The sequence below is a fragment of the Lissotriton vulgaris genome, chromosome 1_1, assembly GCF_964263255.1.
Source record: "Lissotriton vulgaris chromosome 1_1, aLisVul1.2, whole genome shotgun sequence".
In the NCBI taxonomy this organism is placed as follows: domain Eukaryota; kingdom Metazoa; phylum Chordata; class Amphibia; order Caudata; family Salamandridae; genus Lissotriton; species Lissotriton vulgaris.
The window spans coordinates 33,341,605-33,362,763 of NC_141685.1; the positions used below are offsets into that span (position 1 = coordinate 33,341,605).

General features: G+C 42.6%; 1 protein-coding gene across 1 annotated transcript in view; it reads right to left on the minus strand.

Annotated features, from left to right (window-relative positions):
• The window catches only part of LOC147737070 (uncharacterized), an 89,806-nt gene that overhangs the window by 8,332 nt on the left and 60,315 nt on the right, over positions 1 to 21,159 (minus strand). The window contains exon 5 of the mRNA XM_086922734.1: positions 11,747 to 11,857. Coding sequence (XP_086778860.1) covers positions 11,747 to 11,857 — 111 coding nt within the window. The remainder of the gene's footprint in view (positions 1 to 11,746; positions 11,858 to 21,159) is intronic.

A 21,159-nucleotide genomic window follows, 5' to 3' on the forward strand; every position in this document is an offset into this window, starting at 1 on the left:
TTTTTGCATATCACTACTACATCTTGGAATGAAATACTTTCTGTGCTGACCGAATGTGTGACTTGAATGTGGTCGTCTATATTGTTGATGAATGTAATAAAGTCCTTAATCTCATCTGGAGGCCCTTTCCATATGAGAAAGATGTCATCAATATAGCGCCAAAATCTCAGGATCTTCTCATTCCATCTCGGGTTGGATAAGATGTTGTCCAGTTCCAGACGATGCATAAACAATTTAGCTTAGCTGGGAGCCGCACAATTGCCCATAGATGATTCGGCTAATTGTAAGAAAAAGTCGTTGTTCCAGGTAAAGTAACTATGATTTAAGGTGTATTGAAGTAGTTCTAAGAGGAAGATCTTTAATTCTTGTCTGATGTTGTGTTTGATTAGAAACAATTCAATTCCTTCTATGCCTCTGTTGTGCGGATTGGATGTTTAGAGCACACATACATCGATGGTGAATAAAGTTATTGTCATGGTAGGATCCAAAGTGGTGCCGTTTAATCTGGTTACGAAATCTGTTGTGTCGCACATGTAAGTAATTAATTGTTTAACTTTTGGTTGTAGATGTTTGTCTAAGTACCTTCCAATTGGTTCATGGATGGATCCCTTCGTAGACACAATTGGACGGAACAGTGTTTTTTTTAGAATCCTTGTGTATTTTGGGAAGAATATGCAAATTGGGGCTCCACAGGTATTCTTGTATCAAATATTTTTTGTCCTTATCAGTGATCACACCCATTGAGCAGGCATTCTCCACAATGGTTATTAATATTTTAGCAAATTCCCTTGTTGGATCCTGGGGTAGTTTCATGTATAAATCAACATTGTGTACATGTTCACTAACACTCCTTTGGTAGAAGTCTGAATCCATTATTACGAGTGCACCTCCTTTGTCAGCTTTGCAGCAAACTATATTCTGATTGTTGACAATTTGATTGATCGCTTGCCTTTCTCTGATGGTAAAATTGGTGTTTTTGTAACAGGTTTCTCAAACAGTTCCTTAATTTCGTTCATGGTGATGGTCTCATAGGAGTCAAATATTTTGTGACTAACTGGTGCCATGAATGAGCTTTTGCTCCTTAAGCCCATATGAGTGTCTCCAGTTTCTCCTGTGGACTCGGGGGCCACATTGGTGAAAAAATGTTTAAGTCTGATGTTCCTCATGACTTTAAATAAGCTGGCTTCGGTTTCAGGCTCATTTGATTGATACGTTGGTACAAATGACGTGCCACGTTGTAGTGTGGCTATTTGACAATGGGTCAGTGTTTCCTTGGATATGTTAATGATTAGGTTCTTTTAACAGTGCACCTTCCCTATTATAAACTTTGACACACGCATTCTAAAATGCAGAGTACTATTTTTGAAACCGTACACAAAAGAATGCCATATACTACATACCACTCACTATTTCCTAGGTCTACACAGACATATAATCACTTACACTGGTAGTTATTCATCAATGCAGGACTATAATATGCACTCATACATCTATACATGCAGTCACACTCTGCCACTCATCCATAGAGTTACTCAGACACCTAGTTAGTAAAGCAAAGAATCAACTACATACCTATTTGCTCATGTATACAGTTATACACACCAACTTTGTTATTTTTAGACATACTACTTCACTTATTTATACAGATACTAACACATATGTACTGTGTTATACAATCACTGATAGAATCACTTATTTAGCCACACACTCTTCAAATAACTTAGTGTCACTTATACTCATTTATATACTCCAACACTCACATATAGTGCCTTAAAACATATGTAGTTATTCACAGATATACCACTGAGACATTCATTCACTCACCAACACACCCATACACACACTAACTCACCCATACAGCCCTTCCCAGATGCACTTTATAATCCATGCAACCACTGAATCACCCACTTAGACATCTATGCACAGACTCAAACACCCCCCTCCACGCACCCCCACACAGACACCCAGGGACTCATAGAGATACTCAGACTACAAATCAATAACTTATATAGACACTCATGTAGTTATTCAGCAACCCATGCAGTTGCTTACACACCAACGGAGACTAACACAGATTTTTACACTGTTTAGTCACTAACCCATGCATTCAGTAAGACACGTTCAATTACTCACTTATACAGTCAATCACACACCTACTAAATAATCTCTTAAGGTATTTGTAAATGCATTCATTCTTCAATACACTTTGGCATATATATATATATATATATAAAACATATTTAACCTTTACAGAAACACACAGTCACTGGATGTGAGATGTCATCAGTGATGTCATCATTGATGTCACTGACCATGTCATGAGTGATGTAATATGTGACATCATCAGCAGTACATTGCGGTCATGCGAGTTATAGTTAGCTCAACTAACCAGAACAGGCGAATTTCTCTGGTTTTATATGAGTGAAATGTCCAACTAACTATAAGGTCCATGAAACCTATGTTTTTTTTCAGTGAATTTCTAAGGTTCTTTAAATGCTAATTCCTAACTATAACTTCTGTAAAACCTATGTTTTTTTTTTATATATATATATATATATATATATATATATATATATATATATATATATATAATATATTTATTCAAATAGCATACCTTGATCTTCAGCTTTCAACGAAAGGACACAGCACCGCTCCAGAGGTAAAGAATAAATAAATATATATATATACATATATATATATCCGAAAAAACTCCAAAGACCACTTCCTGGTCAACCAACGTCGAACCGGCGAGGGAACATAGGAGACGGACCACAGAATGCGCTGCACAGGATCTTTTATTTGCAGAGAAGCCGGTAAGCCAGAGGGCACTACGCGTTTCGGGCTGGAAAAGCCCTTGTTCACATGCAAATTAACCAGTTTCAACTTTTTAATTTTATACTGCTGTGCACACCCAATTGGCCCGCCCTGTCACATGGTATGCAACTGCATAGACATAAAAAACATTTTACTCCCGCATCTTGAGGAGAGAGGTACTGCCAAGTCTACAGTTTTCCCTTGTTTTCAAACAAACCACATTTCTATGTTGTATATTATATATTATTTGCATACAAATTAATATAAAATACAATGGGATGTCATGTTTTAAAACCAAGATTGTAGGCAGATTTGATGAATACGGTATCACAAAATTAATAACAGGATAAATCCTTATATACATAACCGTTAAAATGTCTATATACAGTATTGTAGTGACTGGGGAATTGTAGGATTGCTGAAGGTGCCAATATTTACATTTTGGACTGGTTCCAAGTCTGCGAATGGTGGAGAGTGATAAAGTGCATGGGGAGGAGAGGTAGGTGAGAATAAAGTGCTGAATCCACATGTTGTTAAGTACCTTTTGTCATCATTGCATAAATGCATAAAGTCAGAGATAGGAACATGAACCTATATAAATCTCATACAAAAGTTTAAAACAATGGATACTTAATAAAACCACCATGTGTAAAATTCATAGTTGCTAAAAATACCCGGTGTAAAATACAGTGATAAAAAGTGTACAAAAATATTTTTTCATTTTTTTGATAAAACACGTGTATCTAAATTATTATATAACAATATTTACAATATTAGAGGAAGGTAAGGAGTTACATTTATCAATGGTAAGTTGACCAACAAGGAACTTGACTGGTCAACTATACAGCTAGTGAATTCGGCACCATCATAAATTGCTTGGACTTAGAAGATTTGACCCACTTGATAACAGGGAACCTGACTATCTAGTGGAAAAGAAACCAAGGTACTGTTTACTAAAGAGCAACTCCTAGAAAGTGACGAAGATCCTCAGTAATGTTAAGCCCGTTAGGCCATTTACTGTCGAATTCGAGGATCATTCGTGATTCCAATTGCCTGAGTTTGAGCTCACGGTTGCCTCCACGTCTTAGCTTGGGAATCGAGGCTATCACGTAGTAAGATAGACAATTAATATCTTTACTGTGAGTGCTCAAAAAGTATATATATATATTCACACACACACATATATATATATATTTTGAGCAAGCAGTATGGGCTGCCATTGAATCCATTAGAATGTGAATAACATGGGAAACAGCTTTTTAACCGATTGAGATAAGTTTTGCCTACATCAGTGGCAGTAGACTTGGCCCACTAGGGCACGATAGGAGTCATCCCTTTACTCAACAAGGCAGATCTATTAATGTGTATATATATATATATATATATATATATATATATATATATATATATATATATATCAAACACGTGACTCCTCTGGATCTCTCGGTGTTTCTCGTACCACACAGCACACCAGCAAACAGGAAGGAGATGGACCACGTCACATCAGCAAAGTTGTTTTTTATTGAACAACAGAAAGCTGTGAGCAAGGTCTCCGTAGAGACCGAAACGCGTTAGGTTTTGCTGGATGCTGAAAATAAAGAAAGAAATTGCTAATCAACTTTAAACCCGGTGTGGTTTTTTGATTCTAACACACGGGAGTGCACGAGGAAAAACCTTCCCTTGGGAAAAGCTGAATAATTTGTTCGCAGCGGGTCCTGCTGCGCCTCGCGTGCACCGCCCTAGAGCGCCCGAGAGCCTCCGCATCTGGGCCAGACGGAATGGATTTCACAAGAAGGCTCGGGTGAACGCCGACATCAACAAACTGGAGAAGATAAGCGTGCGAAGCAACACGAGAGGGGACCTGCTGGCGCAGGCTGGAAACGGGAGACGGCGATTCCGGAGGGGAGCGAGTCTGTCCGAAGTACCCTGCTGCCGGTAAGCGACCTGGGCGTGTTTCCGCCTAAAACGCATTAACATTACTCTGCACCTTTACAGAACAGTCGGTTGGTCTCCTGATTAGTCAACTTCACTGCTTTCAAGTTATACGAGTGACACGAAACTCGGGGAACGAGATCCTTTTGAAATCACAGTGTAAATGAAACTGACTTTAGTTTCACAGTGACTGCAGGGGCCGTGTGCAAATTCACAACTCTTACAAACTTCTGTTGAAATCAGCTTAAAATTCACTTTTCCAGCAAAACATGGATAAAAGAGAGGCATCACGAACAACTTTGATACAAACCTGCTTCGAGGATGATGTAGCTACCACCAGTAATGGAGCCGGCGCACGTAAATCGGATGTAAGGAATATACTACGTGCATGGGAAAAATTGTCAAAAAAAGAAATTAACAAGTGGTGGGAGGTTGCAGCCTTGAAAAAATACTTGGATGTGAAACGCATACCGCGTGGATTACGCATCAACCTCATGCCAAGCCACCAAGACACTAGCAATGAACTGTTAACAGAATGGGGTGAATTCATTTTGAAATCTTCACTAGGATTAATGGAGATTCTTGTAAAACATGTAGAAATAGCTTTGGAAAAAATTACTAAACAACTGAAGGATCTGGAAAAAGAACTGGCCACAACAGATCTAAATCCTGAAATGAAAAAATTCAAAGAGGACCTGGAAAAATTTATTGATAAACACGAGGAAAGTGTCAGAATCCGAAAACAAACCAAATTTCAAAGAGATAAGGAAGATTATGAGGACGGACGTATTTTCACCTACGCCAAAAAATATGAAAGATTCAGAAATAGTGAATTTGGAAGTATATCCTCTGTCTCCTCCATTGTTTCAACTGAACCAAGCCTCAGCGGGGGGGAAGAAGAACAAAGAGAAGCCAGAGCGAGGAATTCTTTTTTAGGCGATTTAAAACTGGCTTTCAACCAAAAGACTTGGGAAAAAACAATGGGCCCCCCCAGATACACAAACCCAAGAGGAAGAGGGAGGGGAAGAGGACGAGGAAGCACACCCCAAAACAAACAAGGAGAGGCAAACGAAAATACGGCACAAGCTTCTGGCCCAGACCGCGTAGGAACCATGACACGCAACATGAGGAAAAAATGGAATGTTTAATTGAAAACGACGAAGTCTTAGAAACGGATTTAAATACAACAAACATTGATACCACCCAATATGACACTTATCAGAATCAAGAATTACAAGTGATCAACTTATCATCAAAACAACTAAATGACATGGAACTACAAGTCCTCAAACGTGGCATGAATTTCTGCCCCACCAGTGGCATGAATCTAGCCGAAACCAGAATAGATCTTTACAAGTTTATAAGAAAGATTAAACTTGCTAAACTATTTATTGACAAACCAAATATGGCTAACTACAGGAGAACAACTATACAACCGACTTTACAAACTCCCATTGAAGATGCTGAACATTTTCTTAATCTTATGGAACTAAGCCAAGCACCCCAGGAAGGAGGTGGACAAGTACAAGCATACTGTGTACAGTTAGGAGCTGGAATCTCCAACATGAAACCTAAGTCCAGATTCTACCCACAACTCCCGCCCGGGAACAAAATTGACTTTTTTCAGGAATGTGTTGTAAAAGATCTCTACCATCTAAATACACCATTCATTAAAGACAATCTATCCAGACAAGAACGCCAGGCCGTAAACTCACTACAACAGGATGATACTATCGAAATCAAAATTGCTGATAAGGGTGGCAATGTCGTTGTTCAGGACAAGGAGGCTTACATGCGGGAAGCTCTTTCACAACTCCAAAACAAAGAATACTATGAACCATTGAAAACCAACCCTCTACCTAAGCTAAAAGAAGAATTGGACACAAAATTAGATTTATGGTTTTCACAAAAACTACTGGATTTTGATGAATACAAATATCTACAAACCAAACATCCCAAAATGGCAACAATCTACTTCTTGCCGAAGATTCATAAACACGCCACTAGACCACCAGGCAGACCCATAATTTCTGCCAAAGGGGCATTATTGGAACCCATTGCCAACTATATTGACGTATTCCTTTTGCCCTATGTAAAGGGCCTAACATCCTACATAAAGGATACGGGCGATATGCTAAGAAGATTACAGGACACTCCATGGCAACCGACGTACAAATTAATTACAATGGATGTAATATCGCTATATTCCAACATTGAAAATAAAATTGGTATGGAAGCATGTAAAGCCTTCCTTAAGGACAGAAGTATACAACTCGCTGATCACAATAACATGTTGCTAGAGATGATCTCGATGTGCCTGGAGCAAAACATCTTCCTATTTGGAAATGAAATTTATCGACAAGCAAAAGGCACCGCGATGGGCTTTTCTTTTAGCCCGTCGTATGCCTGCCTTACAATGGGACAATGGGAGAAGACATGGGCATGGAGATCGGAAAATGACCAAGCAGTCCAAAAAACCATTGCATGGTTAAGATATATAGACGATTTGCTACTAATTTGGGAAGGAACAAATGAGGAATTTGAAACGTACTTCAAAATTTTGAACAATTCCAATTTTGGTTTACACTTTACTTATACAATCAGTGACTCGAGGGTTGTGTTCCTAGACACGGAGATCTTTGTCAAAGACAATGTATTACATACCACACTACACCGTAAAAGTACAGCGACAAACGCGGTCCTACACGCGCAAAGTTTTCATCAACCTAGCCTTTTACAAAATATCCCGTACGGAGAGTTCCTCCGGATTAAAAGAATCTGCTCAAATGAAAACGACTGGAAAAAACATCAAGACTTAGCAAAAAACAGATTCTTAAAAAGAAAATACAACCCAACTTGGATACAAATTGCCTCTAATCGTTCTACTATGATTAATAGAACTGATTTACTGATGGACAAACAAAAATCAACAGAGGTTGAACCAGACAAAATACGCTTCATCACCACCCACTCAACGGCCAACCAAGCAATTACAAGGATTCTTAAAAAAAACTGGCATATTCTTCACATGGACCCTACAGTATCTCAAATTGTTAGTGATCACCCCAATGTAACCTATCGAAGGGCAAAGAATTTAAAGGACAAACTGATTCAAAGCCACTTTCAGGATCAAAAAAAAACAGAGGCCTGGCACAGACCGAAAGGATTTTACAAATGCTCAGGATGCAAAGTATGTTGCATCGCAAAGACAACCAAAGAAATAAAGATGGCTAACAAAAAAACATGGAAAATTGAACAATTAATTAATTGTAAAACTCAGTTTGTTATATATGCCCTTGAGTGCCCATGCTCCCAAAAATATATTGGAAGCACCAAAAAAGAACTGAAACTCCGGATTTTGGAGCATGTCCGTGCGACAATCAATTCTGATCGCAGTAATGCCATGGCTAGACACATGGAAAAGGAACATAAGGGTGACTGGAAGTCCTTAATTTTCTATGGAATCGAAAGTGTTGGACCGAATCGAAGAGGTGGAGATCGCGAACTGGTGTTGAGGCAAAAGGAGTCCAAACATATCATGAACTTTCGAACTTTGAGCCCGTTTGGGCACAATCAGGATGAAGAACTGCATTGCCACCTGTAAAGCGGTTTTGACATACTTATCAGACAAGAACTGATGCTGACTCTTTATAAACTCATTAATTTTCTTCTTTAAAATTTGTTTTCTATCGTGGACATGTGAAAATATGTAGTCAGATAGCACAGTGCAGCGTTGATGTATGAACTGAGATGTATAATGGCCTTTGCCCACTGGAGGGCCTTACCAATTTTGGTTTTTTCCAGACTTCATTTGACATGAAATGTCTGAACACGTATGATTTAAATTTTAATAACTGTCTTTTCAGTAGTATATGTGAATAATGAAATTGGTGCATATAGAGTCTGCCCACTTGAGGGCTCAAATATGATTTTGTTTAAGCAAGGTTATGAATTTAATATGTCCAAAATGCAATCATGATCAACACTAACTGGGTCGTCCCTTTTGTGTTAATTTCTGTTTAAATAGATATAAATCAACGTTTTGCTGCTTTTCGTTAATTAACAAAACCTACATGTCCCAGAAATACCTATGGTACAAACAGGAAGTGAGGTAACTTTATTGGGTTCTACCCCTTTTCTCTTTTGTTTATTAAATACGAACTGTTCCCACAACACACTAACCTGTGAGCAAGGTCTCCGTAGAGACCGAAACGCGTTAGGTTTTGCTGGATGCTGAAAATAAAGAAAGAAATTGCTAATCAACTTTAAACCCGGTGTGGTTTTTTGATTCTAACACACGGGAGTGCACGAGGAAAAACCTTCCCTTGGGAAAAGCTGAATAATTTGTTCGCAGCGGGTCCTGCTGCGCCTCGCGTGCACCGCCCTAGAGCGCCCGAGAGCCTCCGCATCTGGGCCAGACGGAATGGATATATATATATATATATATATATATATATATATATATATATATATATATATATATTTATTCAAATAGCACACCTTGATCTTCAGCTTTCAACGAAAGGACACAGCACCGCTCCAGAGGTAAAGAATAAATAAATATATATATATACATATATATATATATATATATTCACACACACACATATATATATATATTTTGAGCAAGCAGTATGGGCTGCCATTGAATCCATTAGAATGTGAATAACATGGGAAACAGCTTTTTAACCGATTGAGATAAGTTTTGCCTACATCAGTGGCAGTAGACTTGGCCCACTAGGGCACGATAGGAGTCATCCCTTTACTCAACAAGGCAGATCTATTAATGTGTATATATATATATATATATCTATCAAACACGTGACTCCTCTGGATCTCTCGGTGTTTCTCGTACCACACAGCACACCAGCAAACAGGAAGGAGACGGACCACGTCACATCAGCAAAGTTGTTTTTTATTGAACAACAGAAAGCAGCTACGCGTTTCTGGCAGGATGTGCCCTTGTTCACGCTGCAACAAGTACATCAAACTGAATGCTTTTTTAAATGCCAATTACAAACAGTGACCACCCCCTCACAGTGACATGGTGAGTCATGTGACTTGATAGATATAGACAACATACTACCACAGTCAGTGCCATTACATCTAATGGTAATTACCAAAAAGATGAAAAAACGAAAAACATCACTGGTTAAATCCCGATATAAATACTCCTAGACCTGAAACATCACTGGTTAAATCCATTTTAGATACGAATGTACCATCAGAGACCTGTCAATTATTTACTAATGATCATATCACATGTTTGAAATACAATTGAGTATCCATTCCATAGTAATCAATGACAGAAAAGTTCTCATATCCACAATTCAGGCCTATAGGTGTTTCTGTCTGCGTATCTGTGATAGTATGATAAAGTGCTAAGTGATTAAGGTATAGTGCAAAAAATTGTCAAAAGTGCATAGAAAGAGAAAGCTGTATCTCATAAAGTGCAATACCAGTCATTATATCTAGTACGATAAGAATATATCTGATCACATTTGAATTATATGTGGGTTCTGATTACCCCAACATATATATATATATATATATATATATATATTAATATATATGCGTGTGTGTGCATGTATACATACACACACACATATATTTATTGAGCCAGCAGTATGGACTGGCATTGAATCCATTAAGATGTGATTAACTTAAGTTTCACCTACAAGAGAGGCAGCAGGCTTGGCCCACGGGGGCATGATAAGAGTCATCACTGTGTTCTCAACAAGGCAGATCTATTAATGCATTGACTGATTTGGCAGCAGTCCTCCTTTTAACCAAAATTAGTATGCAGTGGAAAATGTATGGGACATGAACACTGATCACCCCCAGATGGAGAGAAGTAATCTGGCGCTGTGAATCAGGGACACTCCAAGATGGTGCCCTGGTTGCTCGTGTGATGGACACATCGTATGTTTCAAATGTTTTCCATTGGTGTAAATATATATGGTGACGTATTGTTTGCCAATGACATCCATGACCAAGGCCATAGTGCCAACCGCATCACCAAATTGGATAGTGAATGGGCACTAAAAAATTAACTGAGCACCTTGGAGTGAGCACTGTTGTTGTCCAAGGATCCGAGCTTCGTGCATATATTTATGTTCACTGGAAAAAAAACACAGTTAAAAGGTAAGTTGTGTTTACGGCTCAAACGTGGAAAACCACTGGAATTCCCAGTTATGTTTAAGAATGCACACAACACGTCAAAACTCACTTATTATGGGTAAACAAATAAAACCATATGTAAACAAATAAAACCATACCTCAAAGGCGTCACTGTCATCATGAACAACCCTCCTGCAGAAGTATCCATGTGAGGATGGACAAAGCAGGAAATCTCATCTCTTCAAACTAGAACGCGTCAACTGCTTCTTTGTAGCAGCGACCTTCACCTATAGCTGAAGGAGGGGTGAGCAGCACTGATCCGCGAGGGCTGAATCCATGCCAGATTTCCCTACTATACTCATTAGGATTTTCAAATTTTGGTTAGGTCTGGCCTAGGCAGACCAACATTGGACACCTCGATCTAGTACAGCCCCTAAACACCTAGGCAGATTATAAAGAGTTGTAATGCCGGCTTTTAAACAGAAACATTATCCACCAATTGCTTTCACATTGCAGCGCTCTGAACTATCAGGGTGCACACACAACACTTCTGCACAAACCACTGATGCCACATCCAGGAGACTGGAACATGTCTCCAATTGTAAACCCACCTGCTATCTGTTGGAATTATAAACTGGCCCCTAGCTCCTCTGTCACTTAACTAAACCTCTCATATATTGTAGCACTGGTACTAACAGGCGGGTCGTTCCTAAAGGCTGAAGTGTGAGAATCAGAATCAGTCACCTTAAAAAAGTATGAGCTAAAAAGGGTAGTCCAATTGAACACCTTGGCTCTCGCTCACTATACAAGATTTAAAACACTTCTAAATTGTCTTCTGCACAGATTATTGAATCAATTCTAAATAGCACAATGTCTGCACCTGAAGGACTGCTCCAGCGTTCTCTTCTTCGATAGGCCTGGACAGCATTGGCGTGTGTCTCTTCATCAGCATTAACACCAGCCGGTGCACCTCCACTGCAGACTACAAGCTCTGAAATGAGAAAACAGTTCTAAGCATAGGCAAGTATTCCAGTTAAGCATGAACACCACAACTGCTCATCATGCGACAGAAACCCTTCTATGTTCTGGTTATACAATTGTTCTACAAGTAGGCGAACATCCCACAGACGCATTAACACGAGCACTCCTGCTTATCACTGATGATTATAAAACAGATTAAAGTGTATGTGTTTGTGTGTGACTATCACAGTCCTAAACCCCTATTCTGCAGACTATAAAACAAATCAATGTATGTGCGAATATCGCAGTCATAAACACCCTTAACTGCTGAATTTAAAACAGAGCTAAGTGTGTGTGTGTGTGTATATGCGTGTGTGTGTGAATATTGCAGTCTTAAACCCACTAACTGCTGATTATAAAACAGATCAAAGTGTGTGTGTAAGCGTGTGTGTTTGCATGTGTGAATATTGCAGAGTCATGATGCCAATAACTGCCGATTCTAAAAAAGAATACAGGTATATGTGAATATCCCAGAGAGGCATAAACCCAATCACTGTGGATTATAATTATAACTAGGGCTCCCAATTTTCAGTTTGAACTCATTTTTATACATAAATATGGACAGAAAACCATCAAGTTTCCTATCTGTATTTTTAAATATGGGTAACATACAGAAACAAAAATGCAACGTACCCTGTAAGCACCTGTCCTTGGCATGTAGTGCTGTAGATTCCCCTGCTGGACATACTCCTGCCATTTAGTGTTTGGGTCAGATGTTGCAAGTTGTTTTTCTTCGATGAAAGCTTTTGAGTCCAGAGGTTTCAGTAACTCCTCTCGCTGTAAATGCGCCACTCACCGACATGTCACTAACTCCATTGTTAATTTACTTTTCGCCCAGCAGGTGAGAGTATGTATGGAGTAGTGCGTATAGAAGTTAAGTGACCATTCAAGTAGAAAAGAAAGACATTGAAATTAAAAGATATCTGCAGCCCCCACTGGCTTCCGGGAAGGTGGGTGGGCACATGTGAATCTAAAGCACTACAAGCATCGAACAGATGCTTACTGGCTAAGCACATATTCTATTCATTGTGCAAAGACTGTACAGCAGTACACCCTTAAGCGGTGGCTAGACAGAGCTCGGTGCAAAGGTCTGAAACAATGTCTTGAGGACAGCTTGACCAACGCAAGCCTGCTACTTTGCCTGAACGTCCACAGTGTTTTGCAAATGTGTGCGGAGTGGACCACAGTGCAGCTCCACAGTATCATCAAAGGGAATACTGCCCAAGAGCGCCATAGTAGCTCCCTGTTTGCGAGTGGAGTGTGGCCTGGGGCGGGAAGGTAGGGCACTTTTAGTGTCAGTATAGCAGGTCTGCCAATTACTGCCTTTGACATGGGATGGAATTATCAGGCTGGCAAAAACAAACAAACAGCGATTTGGTCCTGACTGTGTAATACAATAGAGCCCGCTTAACGATAAGTGTGTGGAGTGCCCTTTCAGCAATAGAGTCAGGTTGAGGTAAAACACTGGGTATAATATAGATGAATTAAGGTGGAAAGGGAAGAGCACTTTGGATAAAACCTTATGATTAGGAACTGAAGGGGGCAAGGATGCAGTGGCTCGAAAGGGAGTCCCTGGAGGTTAGAAAGGACAATTTTAAGGTTCCAAACCAGGACAAGGGAGCAACCGCGATGCTATTACAATCTTAAAGCCCTCCATTAATGCTTTCAAAGCAGGGATTTTGAAGAGGAAAGAATACTTTCTGTTCTGCATATATCAGCAATGGCAGCTAGATGTAGCCTGGTGGATGTGCAACCCAAATCTGTTCTTTGAAGATGTAGGCAGTTACAAATAATGTCACTGGAGGGGATGACAGATTGATGTTGTGGTGATGTGTGTGGTGCGCCTATGAGCCTCTCTTATAATTTTCATGCACTCCAGCAGCAGACCAAGGTAATCAAACTCTAGGACCTCAGGAACCAAATCACTAGATTGAGGCGCCTGGGGTCTGGGTGCCGGACTTTGCCTTGGTCTTGAGGAGGTAAGTTCGGCCTGTTGAGGAGCTCCTCAGGTGAACAATGGATAGCTCTAGCAGGGTTCAGAATCATGGTTGTCTTCCTCACCACAAACGGAATAGGAGGAGATGAGGAAAAGCGTAGGCAAAGATCCGTTACCAGTTCATCCACAGAGCACTGCCTACGGACTGGGTGTTTAGTAACCTGTCGGCGAAGTTTTAGCATTTCGCGTTTTCTGCTGAGGTCTTTTGTCTGTGGAGCTCCCCATGTGGAAGTAATGAAGCAGGACTTTCAGGTGCAGTTTCCACTTGTGGGCTTGTTGCTGTGTCCTCCTGAGCAGGCCTGCAAAATTGTTGTCTACTCCGGAAGGCCCTGTGACAGGAGGTGAATGGTAGATGGTACAACTGTAAATCTGTTGTGCTAGGGATGACAGGTGAGGTGCGAATGTGTCTCCTTGATTATGAAGGTAGAACAAAGTTGTTTAGTCTGTATGCACCACAACTACCTTGCCTTGAATCTGTAGGAGAAAAGCTTGGAGTGCTAGATGAATGGCTACCAGTTCCAAGTGGTTGATGTGTAGACGCCTGCATTGAGGTGGCCAAAGACATTGGCCAAAGACATTGGCCAAAGACATTGGACTCTCATATTGTTGCGATAGGCCCCCAAGCCAGCTAGCGATGTGTTCATTGTGATGGTCACCTGCGGAATTGGGTCTGCAAAGTGACCGCCTTGCAAAAGGTTTTTGCAGTTTCACTGCGGCAGAAAGTGAAGGGTGCTGGCCCTTACCAACACCAGATCTTCCCTCTGACCCGCCGCTTGTGACCACTTGCTTGAGAGGCCTCTTGAAGAGGCACATATGAAGCCCGGCATGTGGCACTTTGGCAATGCATGAGGCCACCATTCCTAGCAAATGCAAAACCATGCGAACAAAAGGAGACTGAGTGGCTGACAAAGAGGCAGAAGCTGCTGAACACCTGTACTCAGTGAGGTCTGTGGATGGCTTTGCCACGACTCAGGTGAGCACTACCCCTGGAAAAGCCTGGATTTAGAGGCTCCTAGTGCTGATTCTGTGGCATGCACCGTGAGGGATCTGAGTGTGAGTCAGGCATTTTTGTCTGCTTGCGTTCTTGATCAGCCAGTCATCTAGGTAGGGGAATATGTGATTTCTCTTCCTTCGGAGGTGAGCAAATACTAACGCTAAATGTTTGGTAAAGACTCTCAGGCAGTAGCGACTCCAAAGGGTAGTACTGGAAGTGCAGGCCACTTACTGGGAAGTGGAGGTGGCAAAGATGAGATGGATGAATCTAGATGTGGAAGTAGGCGTCCTTCAGGTCAAGAATGGCCATGAACTCACCTTGCACACGTGACAGTATTCTGGCAGGATGTATCTATGGAGAGGGTGGAGGGCGAGGATTGGGCAGAGAGATCTGTCCTTTTTGGGAATGGGGAAGTATATGGAGTAGGCGCCTTTGCCCTGGTGGCGATGGGCACTAGCTCAATGGCTCCTTTGGACAGGAGCGCCTGAACCTCCTAGTGTAGCAGTGTAAGGTGTGTCGGTCTCAGGGTGTAGGTGCGAGGGGGAATGTTTGGTCGGGTGGCAACGAGCTCTAGGCAGTAACCGTGCTCCAGTACGGGCAAGAGTCAATGGTCAGGGGTGATCTCTTTGCAGGGAAGAAAACGCTGCAAACTTCCACCGACAGGTCCTGTGTGGGCGGGGGATATAGGGTTAGCCTCCTTACTGGGGTGTCTCTGCCCTTAGAGCTTATCCCCCCTAAAGGAGCCTCTTGTGAAACCTCTACAACCCTGCTGGTGATAGCTCTGTTGCTGCCTTTGGTAGGATTGGGCAGATTCTGGGCAAGTGGCTTAGAGCTGCCTTTAGACTGTTGTCTCTAAAAGGAGTCCCTGCCAGAAACGACCTGCAAGGCGCCCATTGTAAGAAAGTGGCTCGGTATATACTGGACCAAAGTAAGGTGCAGTGTGCACAGAGTCCACAGCCCCCAGAGGTTTGGCAGAGGCTAAAGATAGATATAACTTCTAAAGAGGTAGCTTGGTCGAGCAATGAGGCAGTACCAGAGGACCGTGTAAAGCATTTGATGTACACACTCACTCAGCAAATGGTCTCACACACTTGAGAACTGAACTCTAGGCCAATTGTTTTGTACATAAAAATATATAGTTGTTTATTTTAGAACCACAAGTAGGTATCATAAATACTTTCTCAGAATGAGATGTTGCAATTGGGTGCGTACCTCCTTGCATAGTGTACGCAGGTGGGACTGCATGTGCTGTGTTTGGTAGTTGCCAGTGATTGTTCCTTTAAGTGAGCGCTGTGTTAGAGTTTCCGATGATAATCTCTCAGTAGTGTGAGATCTATAGCTAGAGCATCTATTTTATTTTCCAGGGATCTATTCCTGCAAGCACCACATCAAGTTTACCTAGAACTGAGGCAAGATTGGAGTCTGCAGGCTGCTGAACACCCAGCAGCGGCATCAGTGGTCATGAGTGTATGAGCTGGGCACCGGATCGGAGGAGTTACATCTTTGCATCTGTGGTTTCAGCTTTGCTTAAGGGTTCAGTGGCGTATTGCGGATTTAGGCTGGCTTGCGGGTGCCAGCTCAGGCAGCGACACCCCACAGCAAGAGAAGCCCAGAGCGGCAGATGGTGTCTGGGGAGAAACAGGCCACAACAGGTCATGGAAACAGTCTGGTATTGTGCCCTATAGGGAAGGTAGAAACAGCGGCGGCCTCCAGCCAGCGTCATCAGGTTAAGGCTCCCGCAATATTTGATTGAGGGCAGTCAGGTCCCTGACAGATACCGGTCAGGCACCTCGGAGCGGTCCATCTGTGTAGTCCACAGTGGTCTGTAAAAGACACTAGTACACCCCTGCAGATGGTGTGCACCAGAAGGGAGCCCCAGTGAAGAAAAATCAGGTAAGCAGAGATTCCATTTGGAGTCTATGTAATGTGGGCCGTTTGGCCAGAATGAGTCATGCAGGACCTACAGCCTGTGCTGTCCTGTAATACAGGCCTCCAGACCTACTGTCAACACAAGCGCAGACCAGGTGAGTCAAACAATTGCATCAGCCCCACACCCAGAGCCGTGATGAAAGGTCCTGCTGGTCCAGAGAGATGTATGCTGCCAATGTGGGGTGTTCCCCACTTGTTGATAATTACCACAGGGGGCGAATGGCTCAGGCCGTGGCAGTCGCTGCTCCAGAGGCCTTGGGACCCTGACCAATATACAGCAAGTTTTCTTCTCTGGACGAACAAGGGGAGAGTGCAGAGCAGGGAGTTGTGAGGTGGGATGAAGCGAGCCCCGCCCGCCAACAGTCTAACCAGGCCGTGCATTTCCCCAGATACCAATGGGTCACGTGGCTTCAGAGCGGGCTGCTGTTGAGAGCTACCTGTCCACGGGACCCACGGAGGCCGCTCATGCTGCAGCTGGTTCCCCAGCTCCGATGACAGCTTCTGCGTTCAATCAGAGGAGTCGATGGCCGTCGGGTTGAGGATAAAAATGCAGATTATGGGATCGCGCCGCAGAGCTCATCTAATCCATGCCTGCCATTTTGGCCTCCGTGGCCACGCCCCACAGGAAGACACTGAATTACATTATCACATTTAATAAAGCTAACTTCAGTTAGGAAACAGCTAGAAATCTAATTTAAAGGCAGTTTAGTAGTTATTTCAAATCTGATTTCATGGTAGAATCAATTTTTAACAATTATAAGGAAAGGGTACTTTTAGAAAGCTATCTTTTAACCACCTTAAGCCTCTGAAGGCCTATGTGCATGAGTTCCAGCTTTCACCTGGCAGTTGAATAGCCTCCGTGATGAAGTGTGACATTTTCTCCCTGAGCAGGACAACGGTCTTGGGTGTGGGTTGGTGTTTCTGTTCCTATCGCAGAATGACTATCTGAGGTTTGTCCAGGAACTAAGTTCATTTCCAAGAGTCTTACTCTACCACAGACAAAGGTCCGCTGACACCTTGGCATGGCACTTCTGTGTTCCCTTAGTCAGGCAGCCTTCAATTCCAAAGGGATAACAATTACCCCCAGAACTGGGTTAGAGGGACCACAGAGAAAGGATTGCTCATTTTCCTGCCCACACCTCTGGGGAGGGCACACAGGCTCTGCATAGGGGAAGAAAGGTTTTGTCCCCTTGCATTTAGGCAGAGAGAGGCACTGTGGGATTGCTTGCTGTGGGGAAGCAATCCCACCCCCAACCAACAGGTTGGTGCTGGGTATAAATGCCTATTTTCAGAACACTACTGGACATATGGAAGATCAGAACCAGAAGAGGACTGAACTTGCAGTCTGGGACCTGAGAAGAGCCTAGAAGACTGAACCTGCTGTCCCCCTTGAACCCAGGACAAAGAAGCTGACCTCCTGTTCAAGCTACAGGGACATGAAAAGCTACAAGAGGCCTTTACTGCAACTGCCCAGCTGACCAGTTCCAACTGGACCTGCCCTGGTCCGTGCGGTTAGATGATACTGCTGAAGTGAGTCTTGAACCCCAAGGTCTGTCCTGGGACCCTTGGTTTTGTCAAAGTGTACCTAACATATCCTGAAAACTTGATCCCAGAAACCTTTTGGATCTAAAGACATCTGTGGGGCTGGGACCAACCTGTCAATCTGTTTCGACGAAAGGGCATTCCAGCTGGCCTGAGGATTCAGGTTGTTCCCACTTGGAAAACCTCTGCAGCAGCAAATCCAGTTCAGTAGAGTCTGTTCGGGATGGTATCTGGCCTTGTGGAACACTTTTCGGCTAGAGCCTGCATCCTTGTCTCGCTGGAAGAATCCAAGCTCCAAAAAAGTGACTAAGTCAGAACTTAGAAATCTTCCCAGGGCAAAGGCGCCAAAAGTATCCGGCTGGCAAGGGAGCTTCACTGGGTGCGGAATTCAAATTTCTCTGGGTCTCAGATTTACTGCCAAAAGGCAACGGCTTCACCAGAACCTTGTCCAGCAGCTATCCATTGCCGTGGAGCTCTCTGTAGGTACAGCCTGCAGTCTTGTCCCACTGAGCCTTTTTGACTTCCAGTTCAGAGATTAAGTCGGAAGGTAAATATTCCAACCGGGCCAATCTTGTTTCTGTACCCGACCCACGCTTCCTCCAGAAATGGTCGAGCCAGGACACATTTTGATAACATTCACCTGTAATTCCTTCGCTAGAACAAAAATAGCTTGTTGGCTGAAAGTCAATCGATGTTGTCAAATTAGAAAGGCCTTTCAATGAAGATCCTCTAGTTCCTCTGGGTCCATCTATACTTAAGCCTTCTTGACTTTGTCTAAGAAAGACTGAACTATTCCAGCAACGCAGGAGTAAGTTGATTGTAAGGACGAAGACGAGATATAATATTCGCCAACCAGGAATACAACTGAGTGTAACTCAAACTGAGCACAGAAAAATGGCCTTGTAGCCTGAATGCTATTCTTACATAAAAGAGTTTTTAAACATCGAAAAATGTCAGTGATCAATTCAGAACTTAAATGGCTCAGAGTCCATAATAAGAGGTCTTCTTTCAATACATGCCATATTCATGTGTAAGCAATCTGTTTCAAAGGCAGAGTAATTCCGGTCAGACTATGACAAAACATGAGATGGATAAAAGACAAAATGTTCTTGATCCAGTACAGCAGAGCCTAAATGGCATCTATAAAACTGCCACTTACCCTTGATTTAATTTTTGCCAATGACAAGAAAATTAAGTGACTCGTACCAGGACAAATACAAATCGGGGTTTCCTACATTTGCAGCCTGATTCATGTACGGGCCGTTTTGCGTGGCCCTAATAGCGAATCATAGCGACTCGCTATTGAGGACACGCAAAACGGCATTCATGTAGGAATTGCTAAATCAATAGCGATTCCTACATGTTCTCTATTTGCGAGTAGCAATTTGCTACTCGCAAAAAAAGGAATTTCTCCCCATTCAATCCTATGGGCCAAAAGGCCCATAGGAATGAATGGGGAGTATCCCTTATTTGCGAGTAGCAATTTGCTACTCGCAAATCAGATAGCGATTTTAAGGGTGCCAGGGGTGTCCAAAGGACACCCTGTAGCACCCCTAAAATGCACATGTGAACAGGTGTTGCGCACACACATGTCCAAAGGACATGTGTGTGTGCAACATGCAACTTAGAAAAATGCTTTTAAAAGCATTTTTCTATGTTTTTGCTATTTACCGAGAGGTCTGACCTCTCGGTAAATAGCGGCCCAATTTTGCTAAATCGCAATTTTTGCAAGTGTCATGAATAGCATTTAAGGAATCTCTAATAGAGATTCCTTAAATGCTAATCCTCGCATATTTGCTAATTCCTCATTAGCGATTTTAGCATTTGGGATTGTGAATCCCAAATGCCAAAATTGCACTCGCAAAAGGCAAGATTCTGAGAATCTTGCCCTTTGCGAGTGCAATTTTGCTACATGAATCAGGCGGTAAGTCTCTACTTTAGTCTTTTAGTGCAACTGACAGAAATAGAAATGAGAATCTGTATCGAAGCTGAAGTTGTTCCATATGTTACGTTCAATTTGTTGATACAATATTCGCATTTTATCTATTTCATACGTTAGCCTCATTGCTATTGTTTCTCATATCTCTCCCCACCATTTCTTGACCTAGGACGTTTTGTAGACATCTGGTATTATGTACTCAGTCCCTGGTGATGGCCTTCAGCGCTGTAACAGGTGGAGGGACAGTTTCCTTTCGAAGTTTATGAATGGGACACACTCCAGGGCATACTAATCCTGCCTATTACCAATATGAGTGGATAGATTGAATCTCTTTTTATTGCTTTCTGATACTGTTTGACTTGGAGCATCCATGCAGACGAGTTCATTCACCTGCACCGCTGGGTATGCGCTCTCTTCTCTCGGAGTCTAGGTGAAGGATAGACACTCACCTGCACCGCTGGGTATGCGCTCTCTTCTCTCGGAGTCTAGGTGAAGGATAGACACTCACCTGCACCGCTGGGTATGCGCTCTCTGGATAGACACTCACCTGCACCGTTGGGTAGGCGCTCTCTTCTCTCGGAGTCTAGGTGATGGATAGACACTCACCTGCACCGCTGGGTATGCGCTCTCTTCTCTCGGAGTCAAGGTGATGGATAGACACTCACCTGCACCGCTGGGTATGCGCTCTCTTCTCTCGGAGTCTAGGTGACGGATAGACACTCACCTGCACCGCTGGGTATGCGCTCTCTTCTCTCGGAGTCTAGGTGATGGATAGACACTCACCTGCACCGCTGGGTATGCGCTCTCTTCTCTCGGAGTCTAGGTGACGGATAGGCACTCACCTGCACCGCTGGGTATGCGCTCTCTTCTCTC